Source organism: Lithobates pipiens, unplaced genomic scaffold (assembly GCF_037356315.1).
Source record: "Lithobates pipiens isolate NorthernLeopardFrog02 unplaced genomic scaffold, aLitPip1_a1.2 Scaffold_30, whole genome shotgun sequence".
Taxonomy (NCBI): domain Eukaryota; kingdom Metazoa; phylum Chordata; class Amphibia; order Anura; family Ranidae; genus Lithobates; species Lithobates pipiens.
Window position 1 is genome coordinate 51,450,789 of NW_027507791.1, and position 12,392 is coordinate 51,463,180.

The window sequence follows — 12,392 nt, forward strand, 5'->3', positions numbered from 1 at the left end:
CTTTTGCTTTATAGGCTTCTGTTATAGCCAACTTAAGCCACCTACCCAGCGTACTTTTAGAAGCTTTCTCCCCCTTGCGTGATCCAGAAAATATCACAAAGAGGGCGTTTGATTTTCTAAATTCTTTAGTAACTTTCAGAAACTGTAAAAGACATCTTCTCACATCCAATGTGTGAAAAACTTCCTCTCCTGCATTTGCTGGGCTTGCAGAGAATGTAGGTAACACTATTTCCTGTGATCGATGGAAAGTTGAGGATACTTTCGGTAGGAATGCTGGATCCGTCCTCAGTACCACCCTGTCCTGATAAATTCTAAGGAAGGGTTCTGTAATAGCTAGAGCTTGGAGCTCGCTGACTCTCCTGGCCGAGGTGATGGCCACCAAAAAGATTGTTTTTAAAACCACCTTCTGCAAAGAAGCTTCCTGTAAGGGTTCAAACGGTGCTCCCGAGAGACCCTGTAAAACTGTAGACAAATCCCAACTGGGAAAGTCTTTAAGGGCTACTGGTCTATTTCGAGCAAGAGCCCTAAAAAATCTAGAAATTAAAGTTTCTTTAGATAAAGTCTTTTCAAAGAAAACTGATAAGGCAGCCACCTGAGTCTTCAGGGTACTGGCTGCGAGACCCTTCTCCATTCCTTCATGGAGAAACTCCAAGACTGACACCGTGCTCTTCTTCATGTAAATTGCCTGTGTAACTGCCTTCCTACTGGACAGCAGGGTCTTTACTACTTTATCTGAGAGACCTTTAGCCTTTAACAGGTCCTCCTCAGAAACCAGGCGGTTAGCTGCAGGAGTTCCACTTCTGGATGACTTACTGTCCCCTGGGATAACAGATCTTTTCTGAGTGGTAACCTCCATGGGGGCTTCGAGGCTAGGTTTCGAAGACCCGCGAACCAGGGTCTTTTTGGCCAAAAAGGAGTGACTAGTATTAAGTCTGTCCTTTCTTCCCTGAATTTCCTCAGTACTAGTGGAATTAGAGGAAAGGGGGGAAAGGCATAGCACAGCTGGTAATGCCAGGGGTGAGCGAATGCATCCAACCCTATTGCTGCATCTCCTCAGTGAAGAGAAAAGAATCTGTCCACCTTTGAGTTCTGCTGGCTGGCAAAAAGGTCTACCTGAGGAACCCCCCAGGCCTCGGAGATCATCAGGAACACTTCCTGATTCAGACTCCATTCTGCCTCTAGCAATTTGCGCCTGCTTAGGAGGTCCGCAAACAAATTCTGAGAGCCCTTCAGATGCACTGCCGATAGTGAGGCTGTGTTCTGTTCTGCCCAGGCTAACAACAGATTGGCCAGCTCCATCAAGCTCCTGCTTCTGGTTCCCCCTTGCTTCATAATGTAGGTAACCGCTGTTGTGTTGTCTGACAACACCTGAACATGGTGGCCTCTCAAACTCTGCTGAAATGCCACTAAACCCAGAAAGATCGCCTTCAACTCCCTCCAGTTGGATGATCTTTGAGCTTCCTGTTTGGACCAGACCCCCTAAGATGTCTGACCATCCAGATGGGCTCCCCAGCCCCAGGCACTTGCGTCTGTAGTAAGGCGCTTGTCCACAGGAAAGGTCCACACCAGGCCCCTTGAGAGGTTTGCCTGGTCTCTCCACCACCAAAGAGCCCTTTTCGTCTTTGACGAAATTTTTAGCTGTTTTTCCAAAGGATCCTGATGGGACCAGCTTGACAGAACCTCCCTCTGAAGGGGTCTGGAATGGAACCTGGCCCACTGAACAGCCGGGATTGCTGCCGTAAGCAGGCCCAGAACTGCCATAGCCATCCTGACTGAGACTGTCTGGTTGCTCTGTATCCGCTGTACAGCTAGCTGTAACTTTTCCTGTTTTTCCAACGGCAGGAAAACTTTCTGGAGAATCGAATTTAATGTATACCCCAGAAATTTCATTTCCTGTGAGGGGGTCAGGATTGACTTCTCTAGGTTTAGAAGCCATCCCAGGCCCTCGAGGTGAGACTGGGCCCTCTGGAGATTGACTAGGACCTGCTCCCTGGAGTCTGCAAAAAACAAAAGGTCGTCCAGATAAGGAACGACTGGAATCCCCTTCAATTTCAGGGGTTCCAAAGCCTCTGCCATAATCTTCGTAAAGACCCTGGGAGAGGACGAGAGTCCGAACGGCAGAGCCCTGAATTGGAGGTGCCATACCGAACTCCCTACCTTCAATGCCAGGCGCAGGAACTGCTGCGATGCCTGATGAATTGGTATATGAAGGTAGGCATCCCTTAGGTCCAGGGATGCCATGAAGCATTCTGGGGTCAACAGCTTTGTGATGGAGAAAATTGTATCCATCCTGAAATGTTTGTACCGAATGAACCTGTTCAGGAATTTCAGATTCAGGATTAGACGGTACTTCCCTGAGGGTTTTTTCACCAGAAAAATATGTGAATAAAAACCCCCGCCCTGCTGGCTTACTGGGACTTGAATCAGAACCTCTTGCTGTATCAGCTCCTGTAACAACAGCTTCATTGCAGAGGCCTTCTCCTGATCCCTTGGCAATGTTGTCACATAAAACCTGCTCGGGGGTAGTTCTGAAAACTCCAACCTGTACCCCTGATCGACAACGCTCTTCACGAACAGATTTGGAGACAGCCTGTCCCATTGTTCGCGAAAAGCTGACAGTCTCCCCCCCACTGGGGAGATATTGTCACTTGTTCTTAGGGGACTGCTCTGGGGGAGATCTAAAGAGGACTCCACCCCTGCCTTTGCCCTTCTGTGAACCCCATCTGCTCTTGTGCTCCTGGTCTTTTTTATGGGACTGCTGAAAAGCACAAAAATTCTTTTTAGCCATCTGCTTTTTCTTAACTGGAAAAGCCTTCTTTTTATCGGCTGTTCTATCCAGCACAGACTCTAAATCAGGACCAAAGAGCAAGTCACCCGAGAAGGGAAGACCACACAGCTTGACCTTAGAGGCAGTGTCCCCAGACCATGTTTTCAGCCAAACTGCTCTCCTGGCTGAATTTACAAGAGCCGAAGACCTAGCGGCCAGTTTAACTGATTCTGCTGATGCATCCGCCATGTATTTGACTGCATTCAGGATCAGTGGAAAGGACTCTAAGAGATCCTTGCGGGGTGTCCCCGCCTCAATATGGCTCTTCAGCTTCTCTACCCAACATTCCAGATTCCTGGCCACCACCGTAGCTGCCATTGCTGGTTTTAGACTGACTGACGCAGCATCCCAAGCTTTTTTAAGGATGGAGTCAGCTTTTTTGTCCATTGGGTCTTTAAGGATCCCCATATCTTCAAAGGCTAGATCCGTTCGTCTGGATACCTGCGAGAAAGCTGCATCGACTCTGGGTTTCTTGTTCCAAACCTCTGAGTCCTTATCTTCGAAGGGAAACCTTCTTTTGAGAGCTTTAGAGAAGAAAGGGGCTTTTTCTGGGTCCTTCCACTCCTTTCTCACTGAGTCTGAGAGGACCCTGTGGACAGGAAAAACTCGCCGTTTTGTTTCGTCCAACCCCTGGTACATTTTGTCATGAACTGACAGTTGTACTCTTTCTTCCTGAATTTCTAGAGTAGTGTAGATTGCTTTTAAAATATCATCTACTTCCTCTAGTGATAGCTTGAATTTGGAGCCCCTGCTATCTTCTTCCTCTTCCTCCTCCTCCTCAGAATCCCTGAAGGAGATGAGAGTACTACCCCCTTCGTCTCCAGACTCTTCAGTTTCCACCTGTCTGGATGACGACGCCCTGGGGCTGGGCGGTAAGTTCTGAGGCTCGGTCTGTGCGGGAGGGTTTTGTATCAGGATGGACTTGACTGAACTCAAAGAGTTTGTCAGCTCTTTAACCGAAGAAAACAAATCCTTATATTGTTGAGATGTTTCCTCTTCCACCAATTCTCTGATACAATTTCTGCACATTGCCTTCTGCCATGAATCTCTGAGGGGGGTTTTGCAGGAAGGACATTTTCTCTGACCTGGTCTAGCTTTTCCTAGTGATTTTTCCTGAAACGACATACAGGTTTAATTCACTAAAAGCTCTCAACAACCAGTTGCTTAACACCAAGCCAGTGCAGAGACCCACCACCAAACAGACCTACTAGTGAGACCCCAGAACTAGGCTGCAAAAGGTCAGAGCGAAGTCCACCTCTGACCTGCAGCGACAGGCCCCCAAGAGGGGGGAACAAACAAAGACATACCCACAGTAAAGCAGAGGGTGCCAGTGCACCTTACGTACCTGGGCTGGACCGGTGCTGGGGGCGCCTGTCTCCGCCATAGCTGGCTTGCACTCTTCCATCGTTTGAGTGAGGCAGCTATTTTACAAACAGCTCTCATTTTAAATTTTCCCGGCCGCCGCGTCATCAAGGCCGGCCGGAAGCGGAAGCACACGGTCACCTGACCCGCCCCATGACCCCTGCGTTCCAGGCGCTGAACCACGGCGCCACGCCCCCTCAGAGCGCCCGCGCGTCACCGTGAACGACGCCGTCGCCGCCCGGGACCCGGCGCCGAAAACGGAGCCATGCCGCTGACCTGCAGCGGCCTCCGCCAGCAACAGAGCCCTCTAACAAGCGGACACCGGGCACCCGACGCCGGCACTCCGAGGGTCCTTACTCCCGTGAGATGGCGGGACCAGGAGCTCCAGGAGTCCTCTCCCCGTGGAGATGCTGCTGGGGGTCAAAGAGAAACAACCTGCAACAAAAGGTAAGCCTTACTCCCCTGCAGAGAGTGTAGCTCTCCCTGGTTCAGGCACATGCTTCCTCCAAGGAGGAAACACAATAACTGAAGCCATGGAGGAGGAGGAGGTGTTTTTAAAGTGGGCATGTGTTTCCTGATTGCAAGGTGGAGCTACTCTCTCCGGGGTTGTCCTGAAAGGCGATTTGAGAAAAGTTTGTAATATTCCCGCAACTTTTGGCAAAATATAAAATATTCCATGGACTCAACATGCCTCTCAGTAAATAGCTTGGGGTGTCTACTTTCCAAAATGGGGTCATTTGGGGGGGTTTTGTGCTATTTTGGCATTTTATGGCCTTCGAAACTGTGATAGGTAGTGAGGAGTTAAATCAAAAATTTGCACCCTTAGAAATCCTGAAGGTGGTGATTGGATTTCGGGGTGCCGTGCGCGACTAGACTCCCAAAAAGTCCCACACATGTGGTATCCCCGTACTCGGGAGAAGCAGCAGAATGTATTTTGGGGTGCAATTCCACATATAACCATGGCATGTGTGAGCAATATATCATTTAGTGACAACTTTTTGTAAAAAAAATTTTTTTTTTTTTTTTTTGTCATTATTCAATCCCTTAGGACAAAAAAAATAAATATTCAATGGGCTCAACATACCCATCAGCAATTTCCTTGGGGTGTCTACTTTCCAAAATGGGGTCATTTGGGGGGGATTTGTACTGCCCTGCCATTTTAGCACCTCAAGAAATGAGATCGGCAGTCATAAATTAAAAGCTGTGTAAATTCCAGAAAATGTACTCTAGTTTGTAGACGCTATAACTTTTGCGCAAACCAAAAAATATTCGCTTATTGACATTTTTTTTACTAAAGACATGTGGCTGAATAAATTTTGCCCTCAATGTATGACTAAAATTTAGTTTATTCGATTTTTCTTATAACAAAAAGAAGAAAATAGCTTTTTTTTTCAAAATTTTCGATCTTTTTCCATTTATATCGCAAAAAAAATAAATCGCAGAGGCAATCAAATACCATCAAAAGAAAGCTCTATTTGTGGGAAGAAAAGGACGCAAATTTCGTTTGGGTGCAATATTGCATGACCGCGCAATTACCAGTTAAAGCAGCGCAGTGCGAAATTGCAAAAAGACCTCTGGTCCTTAAGGTATTTATTGGTCCGAGGCTGAAGTGGTTAAATACATTTTATCTCTGGTAATGCACAAGGTCGGTGTGCCCTTCCTGCCCTTTCTATACCTTTCAGCTCCAAGGACACCCATTGTTCTGAGGAGGGCATCAAGACCTTTGACTTTCCACATTTAGTCCAAAGGTTTGGCTACACCACGTACTTATGGACTAGGTTCCTGGGTGCAGATCGTTTTGTGTTCCAGCTGTCAACCATGGTTAAGCTCAGTAGTGTTCAGATACGAATCCCCAACCCGCCTGAGCTATCCTGCCAGGGAGCAGGACATGTCTACCTGAAAGCCTCCAACACGTACGATAGGTTGGCTCTCGCTGTGGAGAGCCAAAGTTCATTCTCCCCATCATGCTAAGAGTGCACACTGCCAACCACGAGAACGTGCGACTCCCCAAAAGCTCCTGGTCTCTACTAACCAACCAGATCATGAGATCGGGTGGACTAGTTAGAATCCAATCAGCAGGACTCTAGATCAGTGATGGAGAACCTTGGCACCCCAGATGTTTTGGAACCACATTTTCCATGAAACTCAAATACACTGCAGAGTGCAGGAGCATCATGGGAAATGTAGTTCCAAAACATCTGGGGTGCCAAGGTTCCCCATTACTGCTCCAGATCATGTGATCACCAGGCCATCTGCGACTTGGTGATCACATGAGGTTTGTTAGTAAACAAACCCATGTTGAGCTCAGTCCTGAGACGTCTTAGGAAACGGTCACTGCAGGCAGCCAATCATAAGTGGCTGATGCATTTCCCACCCCGATGCCACACATGTACCAGGGGTGCGAATACCTGAATGCCTCCTCCACTTACGATTGGCTGTCCACAGAGACTGTTTTTTTGGCAGGTTGGGACTCTGAACACTCCTGAGCTCATCCCTACCGTCAACGTATCTCTTTCTCTGTGCACTTACTGTTAAAGGAAAAAAAATAAAAATAAAGCTCACACCGCCCACTGATATCTGAAGCCTCATTGGTCGACACCGCCAATCTATATCGGAATACTCACATGTCCACCGCGGAGCTCCGGGACGCTGATCCTGACTGGCTCCGATGAGTTCCCCAAGCTCTCGCTCTCCGGGGGTGCAAGGTTCAGCCCGTGGCTGGGGGGTTTGGAAGTCGGCATACGCAGCTCAGCTCCGGACGTCGGGCTCAGCTGTGGAGGGGGAATGTTCATTGCCGGCGGCAGGCCAACCCGGTCTGTGGAGGTGGAAGGTTCAAAGCATGACCGCCCATCGGGGGAGGTAACTTGAGACCAGAAGGCGGGGAGGGAGATTCATTCCATGCCCGCCTTGCTGGGGAGGGTGGCTCATGCCGTGTGCGTTCTGGGGAGGGGGCATGTGTAGTCCGGAGCCACCCTGGGGTGGTGGCAAATTCAGTCCTGAAGTGCCGTGCCGGGAGGTTCATATTTGGGCTGCCAGGGGGAGGGGGGCATACCAGGCCCGCTGTGCGAGGGGTGGAGGTTCATTCCTGTGGACCCCTGGGATGGGGGCAAGTTCATAGTCTGGCCAGCTTGGGGCAGGTGTAGGTTCATGCCCGATGCCCCCTGCTGTGGGGGAAGGTTCATTCCTGATGAACCTTGTGGCGGGGGCAAGTTCATCCCCGATGACCCCTGCGGTGGGGGTAGGTTCATCCCAGACGACCCTTGTGGTGGGGGGAGATTCATGTCCGATGCCCCTTGCGGTGGGGGGCAAGTTCATCCACAAAGCCTCTTGCGGTGGGGGGTAAGTTCATCCCCGATGACCCCTGTGGCGGGGGGCAAGTTCATCCCCAATGACCCCTGTGGCGGGGGGCAAGTTCATCCCCAATGACCCCTGTGGCGGGGGGGCAAGTTCATCCCCAATGACCCCTGTGGCGGGGGGGCAAGTTCATCCCCAATGACCCCTGTGGCAGGGGGGCAAGTTCATCCCCGATGACCCCTGTGGCGGGGGGCAAGTTCATCCCCGATGACCCTTGAGGTGGGGGAAGGCTCATGCTTGCTGCCCCCTGCGGGGGTGGCAAATTCATTCCAGACGCCCCCTGAGGGGGTGGCAAGTTCATTCCAGATGCCCCCTGAGGGGGTGGCAAGTTCATCCCTGGTGGCATGTTGCCCACTGGCGCCCCCTGTGGTGGAGGCAGGTTCATGCCAGGTGAGGGGTACCCTGCAGGACTGTACCCCATATTGGGGTAGCTGGCAGCCCCAGGCCCCTGGCTGTTATAGGCCCCAGGCCCCGGGCTGGCAGGGCCATAGTTAGGAGGGGCCCGTATCCAGGCGGGTAGGGCAGGCAGGCAGTACACCCCTCCTGGCGGCCCATAGTACACGGGGCTGTGCTGCTCCCCCTGGTGGCTGTAGGGCGCAGGATAGGCCGCGGCTTCGGCCTGAGCCGGAGGAGGGGGGAGTGAAGTCTCCTTCCGTGGCTCCTGTGCCGTCTCCGAGTCCGAGCCGCTGTCCTCAGTGCTAGCGTAAGACACTAGAGACATTATAGCTGCCGCCGCTGTAGTGTCACAGTTTGATGCCTATCACAGGATGGTGCGGAAGTGACGTTGTTGCGTACTGCGCATGCGCGATGCGCTCCAAACGCTCGCGCCGTGCGTTCCAACATAGTTTCGGCAATACAGTTCAGCGAAACCATCACATAATGTTACGGAAGTGATGTTACACACAACACAAACACGGGCCACGTTGTTGCGTACTGCGCATGCGCGATGCGTTCCAAACACTTGCGCCGTGCGTTCCAACATAGTTTCGGCAATACAGTTCAGCGAAACCATCACATAATGTTACGGAAGTGATGTTACACACAACACAAACACTGGGCCGTTCGTTACAACACTAATACTTCCCTTGTTACCTAGTAGGTTTTGCATTGCTGGGACTTGTAGTGCCTATCCTGAGCTACATGCTTCAATGTTCAGTGTCCTCATCCCTATCCCAATGCTTCAATGTTCAGTGTCCATCCTTATCCCCGTGCTTCAATGTTCAGTGTCCTCATCCTTATCCCCGAGCTTCAATGTTCAGTGTCCATCCTTATCCCCGTGCTTCAATGTTCAGTGTCCTCATCCCTATCCGCGAGCTTCAATGTTCAGTGTCCTCATCCTTATCCCTGTGCTTCAATGTTCAGTGTCCTCATCCCTATCCCCATGCTTCAATGTTCAGTGTCCTCATCCCTATCCGCGAGCTTCAATGTTCAGTGTCCTCATCCTTATCCCTGTGCTTCAATGTTCAGTGTCCTCATCCCTATCCCCATGCTTCAATGTTCAGTGTCCTCATCCCTATCCGCGAGCTTCAATGTTCAGTGTCCTCATCCTTATCCCTGTGCTTCAATGTTCAGTGTCCTCATCCCTATCCCCATGCTTCAATGTTCAGTGTCCTCATCCCGATCCGCAAGCTTCAATGTTCAGTGTCCTCATCCTTATCCCTGTGCTTCAATGTTCAGTGTCCTCATCCCTATCCGCAAGCTTTAAATGTTCAGTGTCCTCATCCTTATCCCTGTGCTTCAATGTTCAGTGTCCTCATCCTTATCCCCGTGCTTCAATGTTCAGTGTCCTCATCCTTATCCCCGAGCTTCAATGTTCAGTGTCCATCCTTATCCCCGTGCTTCAATGTTCAGTGTCCTCATCCCTATCCGCGAGCTTCAATGTTCAGTGTCCTCATCCTTATCCCTGTGCTTCAATGTTCAGTGTCCTCATCCCTATCCCCATGCTTCAATGTTCAGTGTCCTCATCCCTATCCGCGAGCTTCAATGTTCAGTGTCCTCATCCTTATCCCTGTGCTTCAATGTTCAGTGTCCTCATCCCTATCCCCATGCTTCAATGTTCAGTGTCCTCATCCCTATCCGCGAGCTTCAATGTTCAGTGTCCTCATCCTTATCCCTGTGCTTCAATGTTCAGTGTCCTCATCCCTATCCCCATGCTTCAATGTTCAGTGTCCTCATCCCGATCCGCAAGCTTCAATGTTCAGTGTCCTCATCCTTATCCCTGTGCTTCAATGTTCAGTGTCCTCATCCCTATCCGCAAGCTTTAAATGTTCAGTGTCCTCATCCTTATCCCTGTGCTTCAATGTTCAGTGTCCTCATCCTTATCCCTGAGCTTCAATGTTCAGTGTCCTCATCCCTATCCCCGAGCTTCAATGTTCAGTGTCCTCATCCCTATCCCCCTGCTTCAATGTTCAGTGTCCTCATCCCTATCCGCGAGCTTCAATGTTCAGTGTCCTCATCCTTATCCCCGAGCTTCAATGTTCAGTGTCCTCATCCCTATCCCCCTGCTTCAATGTTCAGTGTCCTCATCCCTATCCCCCTGCTTCAATGTTCAGTGTCCTCATCCTTATCCCCGAGCTTCAATGTTCAGTGTCCTCATCCCTATCCCCATGCTTCAATGTTCAGTGTCCTCATCCCTATCCCCGAGCTTCAATGTTCAGTGTCCTCATCCCTATCCCCGAGCTTCAATGTTCAGTGTCCTCATCCTTATCCCCGAGCTTCAATGTTCAGTGTCCTCATCCCTATCCCCCTGCTTCAATGTTCAGTGTCCTCATCCTTATCCCCGAGCTTCAATGTTCAGTGTCCTCATCCCTATCCCCCTGCTTCAATGTTCAGTGTCCTCATCCCTATCCCCGAGCTTCAATGTTCAGTGTCCATCCTTATCCCTGTGCTTCAATGTTCAGTGTCCTCATCCCTATCCGCAAGCTTCAATGTTCAGTGTCCTCATCCTTATCCCCATGCTTCGATGTTCAGTGTCCTCATCGAAGCAGGGGGATAAGGATGAGGACACTGAACATTGAAGCTCGTGGATAGGGATGAGGACACTGAACATTGAAGCAGGGGGATAGGGATGAGGACACTGAACATTGAAGCTCGGGGATAAGGATGAGGACACTGAACATTGAAGCTCGCGGATAGGGATGAGGACACTGAACATTGAAGCTCGCGGATAGGGATGAGGACACTGAACATTGAAGCAGGGGGATAGGGATGAGGACACTGAACATTGAAGCTCGGGGATAAGGATGAGGACCCTGAACATTGAAGCAGGGGGATAAGGATGAGGACACTGAACATTGAAGCTCGCGGATAGGGATGAGGACACTGAACATTGAAGCAGGGGGATAGGGATGAGGACACTGAACATTGAAGCTCGGGGATAAGGATGAGGACCCTGAACATTGAAGCAGGGGGATAAGGATGAGGACACTGAACATTGAAGCTCGCGGATAGGGATGAGGACACTGAACATTGAAGCAGGGGGATAGGGATGAGGACACTGAACATTGAAGCTCGGGGATAAGGATGAGGACCCTGAACATTGAAGCAGGGGGATAAGGATGAGGACACTGAACATTGAAGCTCGCGGATAGGGATGAGGACACTGAACATTGAAGCAGGGGGATAGGGATGAGGACACTGAACATTGAAGCTCGGGGATAAGGATGAGGACCCTGAACATTGAAGCAGGGGGATAAGGATGAGGACACTGAACATTGAAGCTCGCGGATAGGGATGAGGACACTGAACATTGAAGCAGGGGGATAGGGATGAGGACACTGAACATTGAAGCTCAGGGATAAGGATGAGGACACTGAACATTGAAGCTCGCGGATAGGGATGAGGACACTGAACATTGAAGCACGGGGATAAGGATGGACACTGAACATTGAAGCTCGGGGATAAGGATGAGGACACTGAACATTGAAGCACGGGGATAAGGATGGACACTGAACATTGAAGCATGGGGATAGGGATGAGGACACTGAACATTGAAGCATGTAGCTCAGGATAGGCACTACAAGTCCCAGCAATGCAAAACCTACTAGGTAACAAGGGAAGTATTAGTGTTGTAACGAACGGCCCAGTGTTTGTGTTGTGTGTAACTTCACTTCCGTAACATTATGTGATGGTTTCGCTGAACTGTATTGCCGAAACTATGTTGGAACGCACGGCGCGAGCGTTTGGAGCGCATCGCGCATGCGCAGTACGCAACAACGTCACTTCCGCACCATCCTGTGATAGGCATCAAACTGTGACACTACACCGCCTCCTCCCGCTCACCAGCCCTGAGCAACGTGACGCCGGTCTCCGGCACTACAACTCCCATCATGCACCGCGGGGCCGTGCCACCATCGCACATGCGCAGTAGCGCCAACGCTCACGCTCGGGCTTTCTATAGCTTGTGTGGAGGAGAATTCGGCGGGACTTCCGACCGGAAATTACGTTGTTGAATTTCGCTGCTGATCGTTGTCAGTAAAGCCGCTTTTGATGACACGTGACGTCACTGTGTGCCCCCCCTTCTCTTTTTTTAACCATTTCAATCCTGGAAGGATTTACCCCCTTTTTTGCGATTCGGCACTGAGTCGCTTTAACTGACAATTGCGCGGTCGCCCTCATCCCAGAACACCGGCCGGGCCGTTCAAAACCGGATCATGAGGCCGGACTCTGGAAATGCCTGCTTTATAAGAACACTTAATAATAATAAATAATAATATACATGTGAGATAACAGTGAGTGGTGAACACGTCATAATATATTATTTTTCTATTTAAAAAATTGCAGAATTGAACAAGTGTTTGAAAGGTGAAAAGATTTGTTGTGGACAGGAAGGGGTTAAGTTTTTTTTTCT

At 50.2% G+C, this 12,392-nt stretch overlaps 1 protein-coding gene across 1 annotated transcript; it reads right to left on the reverse strand.

The window, feature by feature from the left end:
* Nucleotides 1-6,851: 6,851 nt before the first annotated feature.
* Nucleotides 6,852-8,280, reverse strand: LOC143942810 (uncharacterized). The gene has a single exon (XM_077464212.1). The coding sequence runs from the start codon at nucleotides 8,262-8,264 to the stop codon at nucleotides 7,638-7,640; it is 627 nt and encodes a 208-aa protein (XP_077320338.1). The 5' UTR covers nucleotides 8,265-8,280; the 3' UTR covers nucleotides 6,852-7,637.
* Nucleotides 8,281-12,392: the final 4,112 nt, after the last annotated feature.